Here is a 22,293-nt window from a genome sequence, read left to right on the forward strand (position 1 = left end):
TCATCACATTAGTCAGTGTTGTGTGAATTAGCTACCACATACCCCACAACAGTGACTCCTATTTCCATAAAAAAAACAGCAGTGGAATGCTATGAAAGATGTAACTACTTAGAATTTAGACTTTAAACAGTAACATTAGTCAGGCTATAGGACAGAATGTGAAAGAAACCCTGTCACTGCAGAGCACTCATTTACTGCGAAAGACTGTTTAATATATGCAAGGAATGGGATTGGATGAATATATTTAAAAAGGAGAAAGTTGAAACATCTGTACCAATTCCTCAGATTTACAACCTTTATTTCAACAATTCAGAACATAAAACACACAAACTCAGGAAAACAATTCTATAAAATTCTGCAACAGTATTAATGTAATAAAGAAAATAATTTTAATACATCTTTAATTACATTGCACAATTCCATATAAGCAAACTGTTTTAAAAATCAGCACAAAGAACTTGTGCATTTTGCACATGTAGATAAACAAACATTGCATTGCTAGTTGCTTCTTGCTTCAAAATCTCATTTCATCACTTATTTGCTTGGAAAAACAGATCAACACACACTGGTTCTTTTCAAACAAAAGGGATCTCCAATACCAGGCACCAACCTACCAGATTTAACAGACTAAAGGATGCAGTTAGGACATCCAGTTCCCAAAGCCAGGAATATACTTTGAGTGATTTAGTGATTTTTAGTACTATGTCTTTCACTTAACAGGCACAATCTTTAAAGTAGGCACATCTTCATGTTCAAATATTCTTTCTTCAACCCCCAAAACAAGTTCTCAACATAAATATCGAATCCCTAGATTAAGATCTCTCACTTTTACCACCAATCTGTTGCCATTCACACTGTTTATTCAGTATCTGATAACCGGCTCTCAGGTATTGGTCACCTCTGTGTGTTCCATGTTACATATCCCAACTAATGGACTGATTATCCAGAAAGCTGTGCAAGTGTCACAGTGCAAGGCAAGTGAAATAGAGAGCACTCATTCAAGTCACACAAATCCAACAAATATGATCTTCATTCATTCTATAAACAAAAGCTACAGCAATAGTAACAATATAAAGAAAAACTGGAGGAAGAGAAGTCAGTCTTTCATTGAACACTGAAATACAAAGGATGATAAAAAATAAACAGGTTTGTGCTGTCGCTTTGCAAAAGGCCATAATATTTTCATTGGTGTTTCATAATTTCATTTTTGAATGAATTTTTATTATAAATAAAACTGCAGTCCTCTCCCCTCTCCATTGCACATTATAACTCAATCAATAACTGCTTGCATCAGTTAATGGGCATTGTATTTTTATTTAAACTTTTGTTTTGTTTTGCATCTCTTCCACTTGACCCTCTTCGGGACCTTGTACAAATGTATCAAGAGGCTTTAAACTTGATCTCTGCTGAATGGAATGGGTGACTGCTCCCTCAGCTCCATTGTTTAGGAATGGAATCTAGCCATAATGCATTTATACAATAAGAACCTAATGTAAGAACTCCAAAATCTTCATCCCACTTTTCTCCTCACTTGACATTTGTACTGAATATTGTTACTTCTTTTCCCATGTCATTTTATTCTATTTACTCTGTGAGCAGTGTCTGGCTGTGGAAAATTAGGCCTCAGCCATGCATTATGTTTAGGGGAATGTTTGATGAAGAACAACACATGAAAGGATGAAACTGCCTTTCCTTTAAAAAGGAGAAAAATAATCTTTGTTAAATTGCCGTATTTTTGGCATATGAAAGGTGTCGCCTTAAGAGAAAGTTAGTAAAGATACAATGTTGAAAATAAATCATGAAGATCTTGAAAATAATTAGTAGCTGAATTGTAGTTTTTCAGTAGACTTCAGTATTTAAACAGAAGGGCAAAACCCACCTGTCCATCCAGATTTCCACCTGGATTGGATTCAAATTCCTCTCAATAAGGGGGTGGGGGGACAATTTCATATACAGTATTGGGAAATTGCAGTCAGCATCAAAATGGATTTTAAATTAAAAATATGCAAACTTAAAAACAGTTTACAACTGAGTTTCCAAATACAGGTCCTCTCCATCTTACAAATGCCCAGCTTATGTACAGATCATACACAAAAACAAATGTTTCTAAGACCAGTGGGATGGCTTTGCCGGCTGCTGCAGGGCTGCAGGCATTTTTGCTGTGTGGGCAAAGGTGGTTTGTGGCCGCATTTCCGATTTGCAAACTGTTCTGGCTACGAACAGTTCACAGCAGCGGAATCCTGCCATAATCTGGGGAGAACCTGTATAGGCAGAAAATACTGGAAATGAACAATATGTTGGTTAGCATCAGAAATGGATAAAGACAAAATACATAAATGCACACACACACATGGTCTTCATCTCTCCATTTTGGATGCTAACTGGTGAACATGCCTTATTTTTGTCTATTTGTGGATTATTTTCACTATGTAGCATTTGGGTAACTTTGACCCGAATCCTGCCAGAACAAGCTGGAGCTAAATGCATGCCCTGTCCCCAAAAATAATTCACGTCTATTACTACATTATTCAGGGGAAGCTTACATGACACAGGCTGAGACATGCCAAACCAATCAGTGCTTTCAACAACACTTGTAAAAGGACAGATCAGAATCAAGAACCAACAGGAAGCTGGTATAGGAATGCTTACCATGGGACATTGCCAGAAATTTACTCAGATTTCTGGGTTTTATCAAATCTGCAAAGGTTTATTTCTAAATATTATAGTTGCTGATTCTTGGTTCCCATAAACATACTTTATTTTTACTGGACATTTTTAGAGATCATAACCAATTATCTTTAAGAAAAAATACTCAAATCTGGATAACTAATTTGAGAGCAGAAATGGGAATTGTTTTTTTTGGATCTTAATCAGTATCAAGTAATAAATATATATGCATTCATGCTAAATTCACATCAAAAATGTTTAATCTGGGATGTACTATGCCACTAATTTAAATCCATGTAGCCATCTATATCAATAGGCCAATCAGATAAATACAGAAGCTTTTCATTGAAATATTTACTGGACAAATGCAAGTCCTAAAGTTCAGTGAAGAAAGTAGTTGTACCCCTTTGTTGCAGTGGCAGTGAATAGTGTTTCACCAGTTAATTCATTCACTGGTTTCTGCAAATTATCTGCAACCGCATGGCTTTCCTCTGGGTGCTCCTGTTTCATCCCGCAATCCGAAGTCATACCAGTTTGTAGGTTAATTGGTCACTGCACAGTAAATTGTCCTGTGATTAGGCTAGGAGGGTTGCTGGGCAGTGTGACTTATTGGGCTGGAAGGGCCTATTCCATGCTGTATCTCTGCATAAAAAAAATCCATCTGGGTTTCTTAAACCACTGAAATCATTTTAACTTGCTGTCAGCTAATGACACAGAGTTTAGTGTAACAGGATATTGACAGCCCTCTCAAATGAATTTAAAGGATCCCAGAGAGTTATCTAAGTGCACAGACATATGGGGTGTGGATAAAGGAGTGCTCATTCTTTGCAAATATACCCCCACTCACAAACAACATTACCAATAAACAATCAAAGGTGTTTATGGAATAGTACTGGTCTTCAAAGTGGTGGTGGATGCTTCTTTATGCTGCTTCAAAGACCATTTCATAGACTACGAAATACTTTGGAAATAACCTGGGACATTAGCTGTTTTTCTCTTCACAGATTCAGCCTCCCTGCTGAGTAAATTCAATATTTACCCACCCACCTATCTTTCCCACTTACCTCGCTTCACCTATTGCCTTTTAGCTTGTCCTCTTCCCCTCCACCCACCTTCCTATTCGGGCTTCTTCCCCCTTCCTTTCCAGTCCCGATGAAGGGTCTCAACCCGAAATGTTAACTGTTTTTTGCCTTTCCATAGTTGCTGCCTGATCTGCTGAGTTCCTGCAGCAATTTGTGTGTGTTACTCTAAATTCAACATTTTCTATTCTTACTTTCAGTTTTTCAGCATCTCCAGTGTCTTGAAATGCTGGGGCGTCCTGAGATCATGAAAGGCACTGTATAAATGCAAGTTATTTCTCTTAAATGTCAATTGTGTGTGTGCGCATGTGTGCGGAATCTAATCTGTGGCGTAATTCAGAAATAAAGGCTTACACTGTTAATTCTAACAAGTGGGGTTAATAATGGTAAAATGGAACCAGGAAAATGAAGTTACTCAATGTTGAAATTATGTAGACTACCTGAATGGAACAGGCTCAACACTAATGAATCCTTACTGCATCTCCTGGATCTGTCTTCCAAGCATTCAAAGCAATGAGAGTTGCACAAAATAGAAAATGGCTTAAAGGAAATAGAGGAAAGATTGCTTAGGACAGTGGAAATAGTTTCACAATTCAGTATACAACTGAACATTTTAAAATCGCAGGCAAAGTAGGAAGATAATAAAAGTCATTGGAGATAATAAATATGTTCATCAAGTAGATAATTTAAAAGAAAATTTCCCAATGTAAAAAGAAATTCCATGCATTATAATGTTCTTCTCCCAGAATCTACACAAGTCATTGTTGCATGTACAATTAATTATTTTTGAGGCACACTGACAAAGCACAAACATTAATAATAATAATAATGGGAGATTTTTCCTGCAATACTGTTAGCGCCTGACAAAGCTGACATTTGCTACATACACTATGTCTTCCTATATTTATTGACAAATTCAGTCAAACATTCAAGTAGAATATTGCCAGTTAAGTACTACGAACTATTACAAGTCAACTGTATTTCTCCAGAACCTTTGCATTGTGCAATGAAAATATCTACCTGAGATCTAAAGTCAATAAATAACTAACATTACTATTCCCTCTCTGGTCCCATCAAATATTGAAATTACCTGCATAGAAATTGGAACAAGCTAAATACAATGCTTAATTAAAATCAAGTACACATCATTGACAAAACTATGCTTTACTATCAAAATACATTTTGTATAAAAGGAGAGTCTTAAATTATGAAAGTAAAAATGACGATGGAGGATCAGGATAATGCATATTCAGCATTGATTCCAGACCTTTCTGACTTCTGAGTCTACAGTCAGGTAAAAACATCTGATTTTATTATTGCATGCAGGTAGGAAATCAACATAATAACAGGTGAAGACGGATACTTCTTTCGACGTTTGCTTTGGCTGGAAGTGCACAATATGTGTGGCAGCAATGTATCAGGAGCTTGATTTCAAATTTTAATGTAGTAGTTGGAGTTTCAAGCAGAAAAGCACGAGGAGAGAAAACCCCATTGCGATCCTATGGTTACCTCATTTGAGATGACTTAACAGTTTATGTAACATCAGATGACTTTCAGATATCACCAGCTGGATCTAAATAAATGCAAAAGATTCTTTGCAGTGAAGATCTTTGGTTAGGATTAAGTTAACAAAGACCTCGAGTGACTGAAACCCCTTTTGAATCTAGTTAGAGCATGTTTAAAACACTGCAGCATTTTGATACACCTTTTATATGGTGCATTGCTGCCAATTTGCAAACTGCACACCTCAAAATAATGCCTTACTTCAAAAACCTATTTTCCACCAACACTGGCAGATCCAAAAACGGAAATGTAAAAAATAACTAAAGTTCCTCAAACTTAGAATTCAAAATTAACCTCCAGTGTCGTTGCCTTGAAATACTCTAGTTAGAGCCATGTATCAGTCAAAACTGATGAACTGATTGGAATTATGTTTGAAATGTACAATACTGTGCTGAAATTGGGATTTTTTTGCTAGCACAACCACCGAGTTGAAGTCCCTGTACATGTCCTCCATTCTTCAAGTTTCTTCAATGAAAATATGACAAGTTTTTATACCTTAGTGAAATCTTTGTAACTTAATTTTCAAGGCATTAAAAGCAACTGCAACTTCCTTCTCATATTTCTCTGATCTTTAGCAATGAGCCCTAGAAGACCTTGCACTCGAAAGCAGCCAAAACCCTGAATTTTCACCTAGCATAAGTGAACAGAGTAGAAGAAAATGTTGAGCTAATCTGCTAGGTCACATGCATCCCAGTTAAGATTCAAGACTAAAGTTTATTTGTCACATGTACATCAAAGCACACAGTGAAATGTGTTGTTTGCATGTGTTGGAGGCAGCCCACAAGTGTCAGCATTCCAGCGTCAACATAGCATGCCCACAATATTCAGCAAATCAACACAGAACACAACAAACGACAACCAACAACAGCAAAAACAAGCCTTGTTACTAGCAATGTACAGTACATAAAGTGTCCCTTAACCCCAGGACAGGCCTGCAGCTCAAGCCTCCAGTAATCTGAAAGAAGTCTAGTAATTAAAGGCACAGGAAATGCAAAACATACTTACCTGGTAGAAATAGTCACTGATATAACATATTATTGAAATTTGCAAGCCAATGAAGATTCTGAGACCAATGAAAACTATTACCAAAACCAAACTATCTCCCACTACCATTATTAATGATACCATTTCCAGATCAATTATGGCAATAACAACGTTAAACACAAGGAACATCCTCAAACAAAAAGTTAACACAACACACCTTGCCTTGTACCTTCCTGATCCACTCCAACTCATTCTCACCTAAGTACTGAAAACAATTTAGGAATCATAATCGTCACATATCAAGCCAGGACCTTAAAAATCTAACTTTTCATCCCAGCAATCGACTGATGCATCATTGTGAAATAATTCCTCTAAAGCAAAATGCACATCTATGGACAATTATGGCATCTGTTTTACAAAATTTATTTGTGCCATCTTACCAATGAACTTCCTAAATACCAAAAAATATCAATCAATTCACAATGCAAAAGAACTGTAATGTTTTTAACTGCTCAAGTTATTATTAACCTAGTTTACTAACTTTATTAAATCACTATTATTCCCAAAATATGCTATATTCACAAACACATCAATACTTAAACTATAGTTATTTTCTGCACTTTGAGATTCAAAATATCTGCAGCTAAATGCATGCAGAAATATGTAGTTGAGGTATCAATGTCATTGGCTAATTAAAAAAAAACTCCCATCAATTTCTGAATGCCCTATACGTTAGCAGGGATATTTGATAATAGATTTTGCATAGGCTGACTATTCAAGAGCAAGCAAAACTCTTTGCAATTTTACCTTACATAAAGCCATTAATACTACACATGCTAGTCACTCATACCAGTGCAGTAACGTAAACTTGAAAACTGTCCATGGATTTGGCATGGATTCACTTCAAAAATTTCAAACATCCCAATAGATATCATTAAATCCTCAAGCCTAACTCCTCTACTGCAGTTCATTTATTTCAATGAAATCTGAATTCAATGTTGTACAGTCTAACCAGAAGAAAAATGGGGCATGTTTTCTTTGGTTTACACTAGATAAAGATTATACAAGTGCAGTGACCTACATGAATGAGAAGAGGCATCTAAAACAAACAACTACACAAGTACCAATTAATGGATCTTTAAGGATGCCTAACAGAATCCAGGAAATAATTTTAATTATCAGAAGCTGAAGCTACAATCAATATCCTTCTAAATGGGATGCTTAAAGCTGGTACATAGCCTATATATATTGAGCATTGATTGCATTTATGTTGCAATAGCTCACAAGACCTTATCATCCACAGCAATATTTCAAGATGATAAACTTAAATTTTAAACATTGTCAAATATCAGGGAAAAACCTTTAAATATGATGGAATAGATGTGTCAGTAATAGGCTTTCTAACATGATGTTTGCACAAGACCCTGTATAATATTAGAAGCAATAGAAGGAAATTTCCCATGGTATTAAGACTTATAGTTGCACTGCAAAAAAAAATGATTTGTTAAGTGTCACAATGTTTTTACCTTTCCACCACTCTGCCACCTACTCAAGCACAATATTATTAACTGATGCATCTGTGTACAGATGTTTGCACTTCGTGTTGTACTCTTACAAGGCAAACTTAAGAGCCATGAGAAATGGGGGCTGTGAATCATAAATTATTTCACAAACCTTAAAATACTAAAGCACAAATGAATGAGTTTCCTTCTCAAGTGGAAAGTAGCAAACACAGTGCAGCATTGACTATATTTTGGACATAGTCAATAACAGCCTGTACTACAAAGAGACTGTTGCTGGCATCATACTGGTGATTAAATACAGTCTCCAGTTTATTAAGTTACAACATGAAAAAGCTGTGGTTGATTCCACATGATGGATAATTATTACTGGATATATCTCAAATTTAAAATTGATTTAAATTTATCTTTTTATTTTTATAATTTTTAAGTGTAATTGGATTGTGACCATTTTCTAACAGAATTTCTAAAAGTCATCTAATCAAAAAGCCAATTTTAATTAAACCTGACCAAGATAAGTTTGACTTAACAAACAGCAAAATTAACTGCAATCAAGTCTAGAGGGGAAAAATTGAGAAAAATGTATTGCTTGGTAAGTAATCCTGAGGAACTAGTGTTTGGTTCCATCAGCCACAAGATGCAGTAAGAATACAAAATCCGCCTGAATGGATATCAATTTATCTTGTGCTTGTGTACATCATTCAAGAGGTAGAAAGATCTCTGGTAATGAGCTGAATGTTTTTTTTACTATATTGATGTGTTGCTTTTTACAACAAATATATATTCTGGCATTCAGGAATCCAATCTTGACAAATTCCCATCCCTGCAATCATTCAAACCTCCCAAAAAATCACATTACTTTGCTAAATCTCATATTTACTTATGGTTAGCAGCCAGTAATCACAACACAGCTACTCCTGGAACTGTGGAGCAAACCCACAATGGAAGTGAAGAGGCATCAATATTTATTTCAGTCTTCTCCAATCCTGATGGTGCTAATGCTAAATATCCCTGGTAACAATTGTGCTTGAGGAGCATCCATTCCCAGAGTGGATATTTCTTAATTAAATGCAGAAAATAGTGGAAAGTGCTCATCTAAAATGGAGGCAAGGACTTTTCTACTTTTTATTCCGGAAATACAGAATCTATTTGATATATTTCCTCTTGCTTATGGAGCCAGAGAAAATCAACCAATTCAGTATGATTTTAGAATGCCCTGGTATTAAAATTCTATAGAACTAAGAATTCTATAGGACTGATGAGATAAATTCTAAAGAATGAATCAAGAGCAAAGCATCAGCAAATGCCTAAACAACTTATTCCATTTCTCAGTTGTCGAGCTGTTACAATACTTAGGTACTTGACTCAGCATCAAAAGCAACAGATTAATCAGGAAAGGATAATATCCAAATTTATACTTTACTGGAATGGCAGAACATTCACCTTGTCCTCCAGTGCAATGATCAAGATAGGATTTCTATATATAGGTAATTTATAGATTCTGTAGACAGTACAAACTTCTATTTAACCTGGATTTTCAAAGTGTGAAGAACTATTTAACATTTACCGCTACAAATGTACCATTCGTACCATTCTTTTTGAGGAATTTTCAGAAAAATTTGGACAACATTTTATGGAAAAATTGCTTGCCTTTAGGTATTAGGAGTATTCTAAGTGGAGCTAAAATGACAATGAACAAACATCGTGCTAATATGTGCCATGTAGGAACAAATACTCTATTTTGAAAGGAATTCATTGTTGCCCCTTAATAGTGAATTTGAAAAAGGCATCGCTAACGACCAAATGGAGGTAATAAATGTGTTCTGCAAGAATTTTTTCATGTAAGAATTCTACAGTTTGTTTCCTGTGAAAGACTTAACCGTCTGCATATTTTTAAATTCAAACACTACTGCACTTAACCTGATCACATGACCACAAAACAAAAGATTAATCTCTCTAAGGGGCAGAAAAATAAATGTCTTTTTGAAACCATAACTTAAAAATATATATCAGAAGGCACAAGTTTTCAACAAATGAACTCCTGAAAAAACTTCTGGGACCTCTAAATGTTGGCTCATTTGCTCGTATTGACAGCAGATCTCTTGTGATACAGAAACTCTTATTCCATGTCCTGATGAATATAAAACTAAGTTATTGTCAAGCACAGTGAATTGTCATGTCTTGTGCACCCATGTTTCTTTGACTGAAAAAAGATACAGAAAGGGTCTTACAATCACATCTAATCTGTTGTGATAAAAGAGTATAAATTGGCCAGATGAACTACATTAATAGCTGGGAGTTGTTAAGATAATCAAATCCAAGCCAGGAATGTAATGATGATAAAGGACTGAATGATTGAAGAATTTGGCAAATAAAGTTTGTACAGTGGCTACTCGCTGTGGTCTGAGCAGTTCTGATCTCCTGCTGCTGTACATTGTGGCTTGTTCTTCTCCCAGTGACAAATGGCATTTGTGTATTCGAGAATAAGCTTATCCATCCAAGTTAAAGGTTTTGGAAAGAGCACTGCGCCTTCAAAGAATCCAAGGTGCCCTCCATGTAGAGTTAACACAAACATGACGTTTTCTTTTTTCTCTATATAAAGAAAAAAATAATTACCAGAGATTCACAAAGAATATGCTACACAATAGTAAATGCTATAAACTAGAGCCAAATATTTGCAACTACCAACCTTTCTCTATATAAGCGCAAAAAACTAACATTTCTTCTACTAAAATCAACTTTAACTTGTTCTTGTCCTAATTTCATACCAACTTTTTAGAATTTCATAGCTCAGTAGGTTAAATGGGTCACTGAGACATTGTGCTTCACTAATCAGATAGAAGTTGATAGATTTTTGTTTAGTAAGGGTGCGAGAGAAGACAGATGAATGAGGTTGAAAGGGAAAATGAATCAGCCACAATCAAATAATGGAGTAGACTTGATAGGCCAATGGCCTAATTCTGCTCCTATTGTCTTAATGTCTTCAGATCACCAACATTCCAAGTTAAAACCTCATGTTGTGTCAAATTAGAGGATCTCAACTGAGGAACTAGGAGTTGCTTCAGAATGCCTATCAAATGGGAGGTAGAAACGTTGGTCATTATCCAATAACATCTGCCAGAATGTTTGCTTATGCATGGTAGGCAGGGACAAATTGAGCCAAGTCGTGATGGCAGCGGGAGAGTCAATAAGAGGTTGAAATCCCACACAAATATAAATTAAACCTTCAGTTGCATTTAGTGAAGCATGTGCTTTGCACAGTTTATCAAGTACCATCTTTTAAAATAATGTTTCAGATGCTGAGGCTTTATAAGACATTAGTTGGACTGCACCTGGAGTACTGCCAACAGTTTTAGGCCCCTTATCTAAAAAAAGACTGTGCTGGAGTGGCAGAGAGGACTCATGGGCTGAATGGACAATTCTGCTCCTATGTATTATGGTCTTAATCCAAATAAACAGTATGATGCATCACAAAGTTAAACACAAAACAATTCTATTTAACTTTAAGTTACTCCAGCTTCTGAATACATCCACTTTAAAAGATAAAGAACTGTGGCAAAAAGTGTAGAATATTTGTTCAGGAGATGGTGCTGAAACCAAATATTTACCAACAGCATTAATTGCTTGATGGCTTCTTAGTCAATCAGCACAGTGTGAGTGCAAGGTAACTAAACAATCATAAAAGAACTCTAGAAGTCACCAATGCTGAATAGTGTTTTTCACTGATCAAGCCCTGTTTCTGTGTACAAAACAGGAAATCAACTGCTCTGCTGATGCAGTTGAGAAGCTTCATTGGTTTTAAACAACATCTTTGTTCCAAGAGGGGAGTTATGTTTACTGCAGGCAAAATCAGATTGGACGATCAAAGATACAACTAAAGGATCAAAATATTTTCCCACAAGCTTTGAACAACAATGAAAATGAAGTTTTGTGCCATAGATGTCACAGTATTTATATCACTCAGTAAACAGCAGACTTGACCCGCATTTTAACAAATTTGTTTTCTTCTACGATAAATGGCTTCTAGGAATAAAACACAGTTAGGATAAATATTTTACACTTTTACAATAACCCAAAGACTGCAAAAGGATGGGGAAAATTGAGCAGCAGCCACAATCATATGAATCTTCTAATTAACAATACATTCAGTCCCCAGGTTATGAAAGGGCTCAGTGCCTAAGAATTGTCTATATACTGATTTCTCCACAAATCAGAAACCTACATTTTCAATGATAACTCAATTGTAGTGCTTGACATACACTTACTGTGGTTCATTTATTGAACATTCATTTTAACACTACTCATAATAAAGCAAATAGAATTTAAGCTCTATCTGATTTTTCATGAATTTCACAACATATTATTATTGTTTCCTTGAAAATGCTTTAAAAAATTATGGAAGGATTTACTTAGTCACTTCATCCAAAACCTGGGGAAATTTTGCATCTTTCCACTTTGCCAGAGCGGCTTCTCCCTGAATATCTCTCAGGGTTGTGGCAGACGAATTAAGTTCTTTCACCATTCAATAGGTTTCAATGAGGTCACCCCTCATTCTTCCAAATTCTAATGAAATCAGGCCCAGAGCCATAAAGTGCTCTCCATATGACAATCCATTCAATCTCAGAGTTATTTTTGTGAACCTCCATTGAACTCTCTCCAGTTTCTGCACATCCTTTCTAAGACAAGGCCCCAAAACTGCTCACAATACTCCAAGTGAGGCTCCACAAAAAAAAGTCTCAACATTACATCCTTGCTTTTATATTCCAGTCCTCTTGAAATGAATACTAATATCACATTTGCCTTCCCCACTAGACTCAACCTACAAATTAGCCTGCACAAGGACTCCCAAGTCAGTTTTGCATATTTTCTCCCCATTTAGAAAATAGTCAACCCTTTAATATCTTCTACCAAAGTGCATGACCATAGACATCCCGACACTGTATTCCATCAGTCACTTCTTTTACCATTCTCCTAATCTAAGTCCTTCTGTAGCCTCTCTACTTCCTCAAAACTGCCTGCCTCTCACCTATCTTCATATCATCTGCAAACTTTGTAACAAAGCCATCAATTCCATCATCCAAATATTTGACATATAATGTAAAAAAAATCAGTTCCAACACAGACCCCTGTGGAACACCACTAATCACCGGCAGCCAGCCAGAAAAGGTTCCCTTTTTTCCCCACTCCTAACCTCCTGCCAATCAGCCACTGCTTTATCTATGCTAGGGTCTTTCCTGTAATACCATGAGCTCGTGGCTTGTTAATCTGTCTCATGTCAAAGGCCTTCTGAAAATCCAAGTAACACCACATCAACCGATTCTCCTTTGTCAATCCTACTTGTTATTTCTTCAAAGAACTCCAATGGATTTTTCAGGCAAGATTTTCTCTTGAGGAAACCATGCCGATTATAGCCTATTTTATCATGTGCCTTCGAGTACCCTGAGACCTCATCCTTAATAATCAACTCCAACATCTTCCCAACCACTAACTGGCCTATAGTTTCCTTTCTTCTGCCTCTCTCCCTTCTTGGCGATTAGAACACCATTTACAATTTTCCAGTCTTCCAGAACTATTCCAGAATCCAGTGTTTCTAGAAAGATCATTACTAATGCCCCCACGATCTCTTCAGCCATCTGTTTCAGAACCTTGGGGTGTACACCATCTGGTCCAGGTGACTTATCTACCTTCAGACCTTTCAGTTTCCCAAGACCCTTCTCTCTAGTAATGGTAATTTCACACACTTCATGACCTCTGACACCTGGAACTTCCATTATACTGCTAGTGTCTTCCACGGTGAAGACTGATGTAAAATACTTATTCAGTTCATCCACCATTTCCTTGTCCCCATTACTACCTATCCAGCAGTCCAATATCCACTCTCACCTCTCTTTTACATTTTATGTATCTGAAGAAACTTTTTGTTTCCTGATTAATATTATTGGCTAACCTACTTTTGTAATCAGTCTTTACCTTCTTAATGCTTCTTTAGTTGGCTTCTGTTGGTTTTTAAAAGCTTCCCAATCCTCTAACTTCTGACTTATTTTTGCTCTATATACCCTCTCTTTGGCTTTTATGTTGGCTTTGACTTCTCTTGCTAGCACCAGTTGTGTCATCTTGCCTTTAGGATACTCCTTCCTCTTTGGGGTGTATATATCCTGTGCATTCTGAAAATTCCAGCCATTGCTGCTCTCCCATCATCCCTGCCAGTGTTCTTTTCCAATCAATTTTGGCCAACTCCTCTCTCATGCATCTGTAATTCCCTTTACTCCACTGTAATACTGATTCATCTGACTTTAGCTTCTCCTTTTCAAATTTTAGGGTGAATTAGATCATATTATTACCACTTTCCCCTAAGGGTTCTTTTAACTTAAACTCTAATCAATTCTGGTCATTACTCAATACCCAATCCAGAACAGCTGATCCTCTAGTGGGCTCAACCACGAGCTGCTCTGAAAAGCCATCTCATAGGGATTCTAGAAATTCTCCCGCTCGGAATCCAGCACCAACCTGATTTTTCCAATCTACCTACATATTGAAATCCCCCATGACTACTGAAACATTACCCTTTTGGCATGTATTTTCTATCTCCCATTGTAATTTGTAGTTCACATCCTTACTACTGTTTGGGAGGTCTGTACACAATTCCCATCAGGGTTTTTTTTTACCCTTGCAGTTCCTTAGCTCTATCCTCAATGTATCCTTGGATATTAAACTCCCAGCTATAGACTTCTATCAGCCATGAACCAATAAAGTGGCACAATAACAAAGGCAAGCTTACTATAGACCTGTATCAAACAAGGCTGCATTACAATCACCACATTATTTGGTCCATTGCTGCACCTCACATCCTATAAGCTTCCTAGTGGGATTGAACTAATCCACGGAAACTGTTATATTGGGAAACTAATGGGGAACTGTTCAACCTATGTCACTTCTATTTCAATGGTTAAACTCAATATGCAGATGATGCTTAAATTTAAGCAATGTTTGCTGGCAAGCTTCAGCTAATCATCAACTTGTTCACAGAGGCATGAGAGGAGCATTACAGTCAAAAACTGCAAACCTTAAAATCTTAAATGGAAAGTTAAACTAAATGTGCACAGCACCTCCAGGAAACTAATATGAGTTCTGTTCAAATTTAAATTTTAGGCCCACAGTCTTTAGGCATTGATGATTATTGTCTCTTTGTAAATGTTAAATAGAGGAACAGGAATGGGCTATTCAGCATTCCAGATCTGCTCCTCAACTTAATCAGGTCATGAACAATCTATAGGTAACCCTACTGCAATGTAAATTTTGCCATATTTTTGCATTAGCCAACAAAATCTATCCACATCAACCCTCAAAAACTTCAAATTTACACTGGTATGTCCAGTTTGTCATTCCAAATTTCCATTGCATCAAATGATCCAATGTAATCACCTATGGATAGTTCTAACGTAAAATCACCACTTATTTGGAAAACAATGAATATATTTTATTGACTCTAGCAATTCAGGTGTCTTGAATAAATCACCTTTTTGTTTAAATTTAAAAGGATGTTAACAGAGTTTATGTAACTTGCTTGCAAAACTTAAACCATTAAATTATGAGAGCAAGTAATCCAGATGATCCGGACTCCGTATCTGAAGCAGCATCTCCACAAGTTAGAGATCCAAACCCCTTAAGAATGCCAATGATTTAATTAGCATATTTTGATTACTTTAGCATTCTGTATTAACTATGAGAATCATATTGGACACTATGCTAATATTTCCCAGCAAATAAAGAAAGCCTTTTGTTTACTTGTATCTACACAGTATGCTGAGGTTTTGCCCATATTTAATTAGTCTCACTCTCTCTAATTTTCTGCTTCTGCCTAAATAATCGCCCTTCTAAATTAATGCCCACTATAAACTCAGATTTTTAATTCTTTCATCAAGTTACTAATATAAAAACTGGAAGCCTGAAATAGATCATTGGGGAATGGTATTCAATGTAACGTGTCAATCACTAAACAGACCTTTTATTCTGACTTACCTTTCCTACTTCCCAAATAATTACCAATGCATGTTACAAAGTTTCTCTCAAGTTTGCCAAATATCTCAGTAAAACCTCATGAAGTAAACCAGACAACCATAATCTATCCTAAATATATTTTGTATAAACATATATAAATAGACATACATACAATACTGTGAAAAATCTTAGGCACATATATACATAGCTAGCGTGCCTAAGACTTTTGCATATTACTGTATTTGTCAACGTGGAGAATGAGCTTGTAAATCTGGCGGGAGTAAAGGATGTTGAGACTGGCAAGGGTGGAGCACTGCGGGAGGGGGGTGGGACAGGTGACAGAGAAGGACTGCTGGGTTGAGGCGATGGAGCAGGTCCAGACACACCCAGCCCCGAGACACCAGGCAAGGTCACTTGATTCCAAATAATTCATTTACTTATCATGACAGAATGCCTTAGGCGCTTCCCGCTCCCTCCCCTTTCCCTCCCTTCCCCTTTTCCCAACATGATTCCCCTCTCCCTGCCCCATCCCATTCTCAGTCAACAAAAGAGACCCTTATCAGAATCCAGTTTATTATCACTCATATATGTAATACATTTTATTTTTTGTTCACAGCAGCAGTACAGTGCAATACATAAAATGACCACAGTACTGTGCAAAAGTCTTAGGCACCTCAGCAATACCTATGTGCCTAAGACCTTTACACAGTGCTGTATATATACAGAACACAGATCACATTGGTTTGACAAAGTCATCTTCACTTCATAATCTTAACCTGATTTTCCTCTTTCAGATTGTCAACCACACATGCTTCTCTAGATGCTTTTAAAATATTTAAAATTGACTGAACACAGCCACTCTGTCCTGGTTGTTAACACATTTTGCAACAGAATGTTGTCATCTACAATCTATGTTGCAAAGATGGAACATAACCACTGTACAAGAGCACTTAGCCACTTACTACTTAGCGAATAAATGAATTCCTGCCCATGCAGAGGAAGAGTTCACAGCAGTCGAATGTCTCTGCTGTTTAACTGTATTCACTAATTCATTTTGCTACAATCCAAAGCTGTTACAGTTGAAAAATACACTCAATATATTTTCCAGTGCATCTCCTGTATGTGTGTTTGTGATCTTCTGCTGCTGCAGCCCATCCACTTCAAAGTTTGATGTGTTGTTTGTTCAGAGGTGCTCTTCTGCACATCACTGCGTGTGGCTACTTGAGTTACTATTGCCTTCATGTCAGCTTGAACCATTCTGGCTATTCTCCTTTGACCTCTCTCATTAACAAGACATTTTCGCCCACTGAACTGTCCCTAGGGAGATATTCGTTTTTGTTTTTTTGCACCATTCTCTGTAAACACTAGAGACTGTTGTGCATGAAAATCCCAGGATATCGGCAGTTACTGAGGTACCCAAACCACCCAGTCTGGCATCAACTTAGATCACATCTCTTCCCCACTCTGATGTCCAGTCTGATCAACAACTGGATTTCTTGACCACGTCTGCATCCTCTTATGCAATGAGTTGCTCTCACATATTTGGCTAATGAATTATTTGAATAACAAGCAGCTGTATTTACTAAAGTGGCCACTGAGTGTATATACTACTCTGATCCTAGTTCAACTTGCGACAGTTCCATAAGTGTTATCATTACTAATTCATATCTTAAGGGGTTTCTAAACCAAAAACATATGTGTTTCACTGAAAACATCCTCCTGCTGACAATTTGACTTTACATCACCATCCAATATTCTACTATGGTCTCGCAATTGACCCCAGTCACAAACAAATTAACTGAGAGCCACTGACTAATGCTACATTTTGGCTGCTGAAAGTTATGCTTGATGTCTGAATTATAGGATAACAGCAAATCATTATGTTCAATTACTGCTTTGTTACATCTGTTACAAACATTTCATTGGCAGAATTCAACCAAAATTTCATTGACTGCTGGGTGTTAAGAAGCAGATCAAGTTTATTTAAATACTAGACATGTATTGCAGCAAAACGTTTGAAAGGCTTGAAGCCTATAAAATCAGAATCAGGTTTAATACCACTGGCATATGTCGTGAAATCTATTAACTTCGCAGCTGCAATACAATACATGATGATATAGAAAAAAACTGAATTACACTAAGTATATGTATGTCAAATAGTTAAATTAAGTAAGTAATGCAAAAACAGAAATAAAAACATAGTGAGGTAGTGTTCCTGGTTTCAATATCCATTTAAAAGCTGTTCCTGAATCGTTGAGTGTGTGCCTTCAGGCTTCTGTACCTCCTTCCTGATGGTAGCAATGTGAAGAGGTTATGTCCTGGGTGCTGGGGGTCTTTAATGATGGACGTTGCCTTTTTGAGGCATTTGTAAAACCAAGTACAAATATTACAAGTGCAGATAAGTTATTTTAGTGAAGAATGATATTAGGTTCTTTGCATGGCAAGGTTTACAACTTGGAATAATGGCAACAATTAAAATGCTGATTTACCAGCCTACAGTCCTTAATTAACCCTGTGTTGCAAAATTAGCACCATTCTTCCCAATTTCCTTTCAGTATCACACACAGTGTCCTGTACATATAAAGTTCATTCACTGGATGCATGTAATTGTACAACTGGTAACTGCAAGCATTTGTATACTTCAACCAACAGAAGGCGCTCACAGGCCATTACAGGAGGAAAAAAAAGCTTATTGAAGATCATACCATTTTTGTAGAGGGTGGAAATTAAATCAGTCTCGAAAATCAAGCAGCAAATACTGGGATAGACCCCTCTTTTAGCATCTTACTGTTATTATATATTAGTTTGAGCCCAATGGGAGCATGTAACAATGTGAAAAACAACTAAGAGATTCTACAAATGCTAGGAACTCACAGAACACACAGAATTTACTGGAAGACTGTCCAGATGCTGCCTGACCCACTGAGCTCTTCCAGCATTTTCTGTGTGTTACGTAACTGCCTGTAATGGAAGGTGTGCACTTCTTCCCTCTACCTTCCCGATTTTCTCTTACCCATGCACAACTTTTGAACTTGACACGCCTTCCATCTAGAAGGTGCAATGCGCAGTCTAAAGTGATTAGGAGGCCTAAAACAAGCAAACCTTTGTCAAACCCTGGTTGATTTCCACTTCGGAAAGGTTGGGAGTAGAGCAGAGAAAGTTTTCTGGTCTTATCCACTGCCAGGAAACACTCACACAATCTGTGAAGTGGATCTTGAATGTACAGCCCTTTACCCCTAGTGTCAGTTATACTTTTTGTAAAGCCCATGAGATGGCTAAAAATAATATGTTGAACCTGGATTAAATTGCAATAAAACATTCTGTCAAACATTAAGGTGTAAACTGTATGCATCTCATAAGTCAAAAAGGATACAGACTGCATCTGCATTACTACATGCAGATCCATTTCAAGATCAAATCAAAGTGTTAGGCATTGACCTCTTCCATGTATAAAGTTCACGAAGCAATGAGGCTTCACCAATAACACATTCCATAGAACTGCTGAAACTTTGGTACAAAGGGCAAATTTATTCCAGTGATCCTTGGATATCCTGTCTCATACATGCCCCAAGATGTCACATGTGGATACAATAAGTCCTTCTTTCCCGATAGCTTGTGGATATTAGACAAAATGATTTGGGGAAGGAATGCTAAGGTAGTTGGATAGTTTGATTTTATGGATTTTCGATTTCTCATCTGCACAGTCTGTTAAAGAGCATTAAAGATTGATGGGTCTCTAAATATCAAGCCGTCAAAAAGGCATTCTGTTTTAAACAGCATTATTATTTAACTTACCTGCAAGTGAACGAGGAATGGTCAGCAAGCTTTCATGCACTAGGGGGTCATCTAAAGCATTCACTAGCAGTAGAGGGACCTGGATCTGTGTAAGGTACAGACATTATATTACTAATAGATGCTATTTACTGATAGGAAGAAGAAAAAAGTATCTCTCACCTTTTCATTGGCATTCAATTAAGTCTTTGTAACAGTTTTAGCCAGCCCTTCTCTCCCAAGTACAAGGGCCACAGAAGTGATAATTCAGAACACTTAATAGCGCTTAAGAGAATGCTTTATGAAATACATGGCAAATTTGTCTTGCTTGGGCTCAAAATCCAGAATATCAGTAAAGAAGAACGTGTGAATGTTTGTTTCTCAATGTGGAAAAATAGTACTTAGATAAATATTAATTGTCTCAGGGGCTTTTTTTTGCGAGGATACCACTGACTACGGATCAGTATTGCTAGGGCGTTTCCTCCAAGAATAGCAAGGAAAATAAGGTGAGACACAAGAGACTGCACATATTGGAATCTGGAGCAACATACTGTACAATCTGGTGTAAGAATTCAACAAGATGAGCAGCATCAGTAGTAGGGAAAAAGAACTGTCAACATTTTGGACTGAATCCCTGCATCAGGGCTGAAAGTGGAGAAGCAAAATGGCTGGCACAGAGAGGCGAAGGGTGTGGCGAGAAAGGTGGTAATTCAAATTATCTGACTTTTGCAATTTTCCCTAATGTTTAAGGTTAAATAACCTATACAATAGTAAATTTGAAGACCAATATAAAAGCTTGTTGTCGCCAGGGGCATTTATAACTAGTGTTCCAGTACTGTATTCAAATTCACCATGATGAAGGTACTTAAAATGCAACCACTGAAATCATCATTAACATTCATAAAGAATATGCATTATTCACATGTGCATAAGCATCAACACCTGCATTTTGGAAGATAAGCATTACACCTGGTTAAATCAACTTTTGTTTTTAAACAAAAGTATTGGGAAATGAAGAAAACAAAACCTCTAATCCTCTTTACCTTAAACAACAATTCTAAGTGGGCACCCCACAGCTCTGCCTAGTCCATTCTCCAGAAAAGTACACATAAATTTAACAGTTGCAAGACAGACTTGCAACACACTTTCTGGCTAGGGATTAAAAAGAGTGATTTAAATACAGTTCTTACGTCAATAGCACACGATGCTTTTGAAACAATTTAGACATGTGTAACATGACCTCCTAGTGCTTTCCATCACCTGTATGGAATTGTACTTGAGCTGAAAGATGACAAGTTCTGGGAGCCACAAAAAAGCTTCAGGACACAGTTTCACACATAAAAGTTGCTGGTGAACGCAGCAGGCCAGGCAGCATCTCTAGGAAGAGGATACCACTTTTATGTGTGTGGCTTGACATTCCAGCATCTGCAAATTTCCTCGTGTTTGTCAGGACACAGTTTTCCAAGCCGGGTAGTTCTGTAATTGTTCCACTGAACACTGTGGTTTGTGTTTCAGTTTGCATTTGACCCATGGGCATGCTGAAGAAGCAGGCAGCATACATGTGCCTTTGAGGAATGTTGAAACCTGAAGGGGCAATGCTTGGGTTTTAAATTAGCTATCACCGAGGACAAATAGGAAACGGTGGGGTAAACTGCTGCTGCCTGTCATAATCAGGGCTATCTTGCTGAATACATAAAAATTTCGCTCTTTAGAATATTACATTAGCAAGCTTTTATTGAATTTGGGGAATTCAATGCATAGCACAAAGCAAAAACCATTACAAATTAAAGCAGAATCTAGTAACTTACATTGTGAAGATAGTGCATACAGCTTTCTTGCTCATAATATTCTTTTAGTGTGTTATAGCCATGGAACTTCCTGAAATAGACAGATAGTATTGTAGACTCAAAATGCACCAAGCAGAATTGCTAGTTATTTTGATAGGTGGGTAGGTAGATAGCTAAATAGATAGATAGGTACTGATCCCAAAGAAAATTACAGTCATAATAGCATTACAAGTGCACAGATATAAATACTTCGAGAAGTAGAAGGAATAAAAGTTACTGCAAACAGTCTAACAGGAGAGGTCATCACTTCCCCGGCTATAGGTTGACTCATTATAGAGCCTAATGGCCGAGGGTAAGAATGACCTCATATAGCATTCTTTAAAGCAGCACATTGCTGATGTTCTGGTAATTCATTTTTATACATTGTGTATTTTACATGTTACAATAAAAGTATACATTCAATTAGAACAACTAGAAGTCAAACACACAATGTCTGAATTATTGGAATATTAGCATCTCCCTATATAATCACAATCCATGTATTTACTGGGTGAACTAAGAGAATTAATAGAATTAAGAAAAGTTATTTAAACTTCAGGATTCACACCAATGACACAAGACAAGATATGATAGCATGGTTTTAAAAGTTGTTCGGTTTATACACAATGGCCAGGAAATCAAAGGAACAAGTAACGCCGTATTGTCATAGAACACTACAGCACAGAAACAGGTCATTTGGACCACCTAGCCCCTGCCAAATTATTAATCTGCATAGTCCCACCCATTGACCTGCACCTGGACCATAGTCCTCCATAGTCCTTCCATCCATGTACATATCCAAAATTCTCTTAAAAGTTGTAAACAAACCTGCATCCACCATTTCTGCTGTTAGCTTATTCCATACTCTCACAACTTCTGTGTGAA

At 36.9% G+C, this 22,293-nt stretch overlaps 1 protein-coding gene across 4 annotated transcripts in view; it reads right to left on the reverse strand.

The window, feature by feature from the left end:
* Positions 1 to 279: 279 nt before the first annotated feature.
* LOC134355745 (monoacylglycerol lipase ABHD2-like) overlaps positions 280 to 22,293 on the reverse strand; it is a 101,315-nt gene continuing 79,301 nt past the window's right edge. For all 4 annotated transcript variants that reach the window (XM_063066092.1, XM_063066093.1, XM_063066095.1 and 1 more), the window contains exons 9-11: positions 21,391 to 21,460; positions 19,607 to 19,691; positions 280 to 10,405 (exon numbers count right to left, since the gene is read on the reverse strand). In XM_063066092.1, coding sequence (XP_062922162.1) covers positions 10,203 to 10,405; positions 19,607 to 19,691; positions 21,391 to 21,460 — 358 coding nt within the window. In that variant the 3' untranslated portion in view covers positions 280 to 10,202. The remainder of the gene's footprint in view (positions 10,406 to 19,606; positions 19,692 to 21,390; positions 21,461 to 22,293) is intronic.

This window comes from Mobula hypostoma, chromosome 13, assembly GCF_963921235.1.
Source record: "Mobula hypostoma chromosome 13, sMobHyp1.1, whole genome shotgun sequence".
In the NCBI taxonomy this organism is placed as follows: Eukaryota; Metazoa; Chordata; class Chondrichthyes; order Myliobatiformes; family Myliobatidae; genus Mobula; species Mobula hypostoma.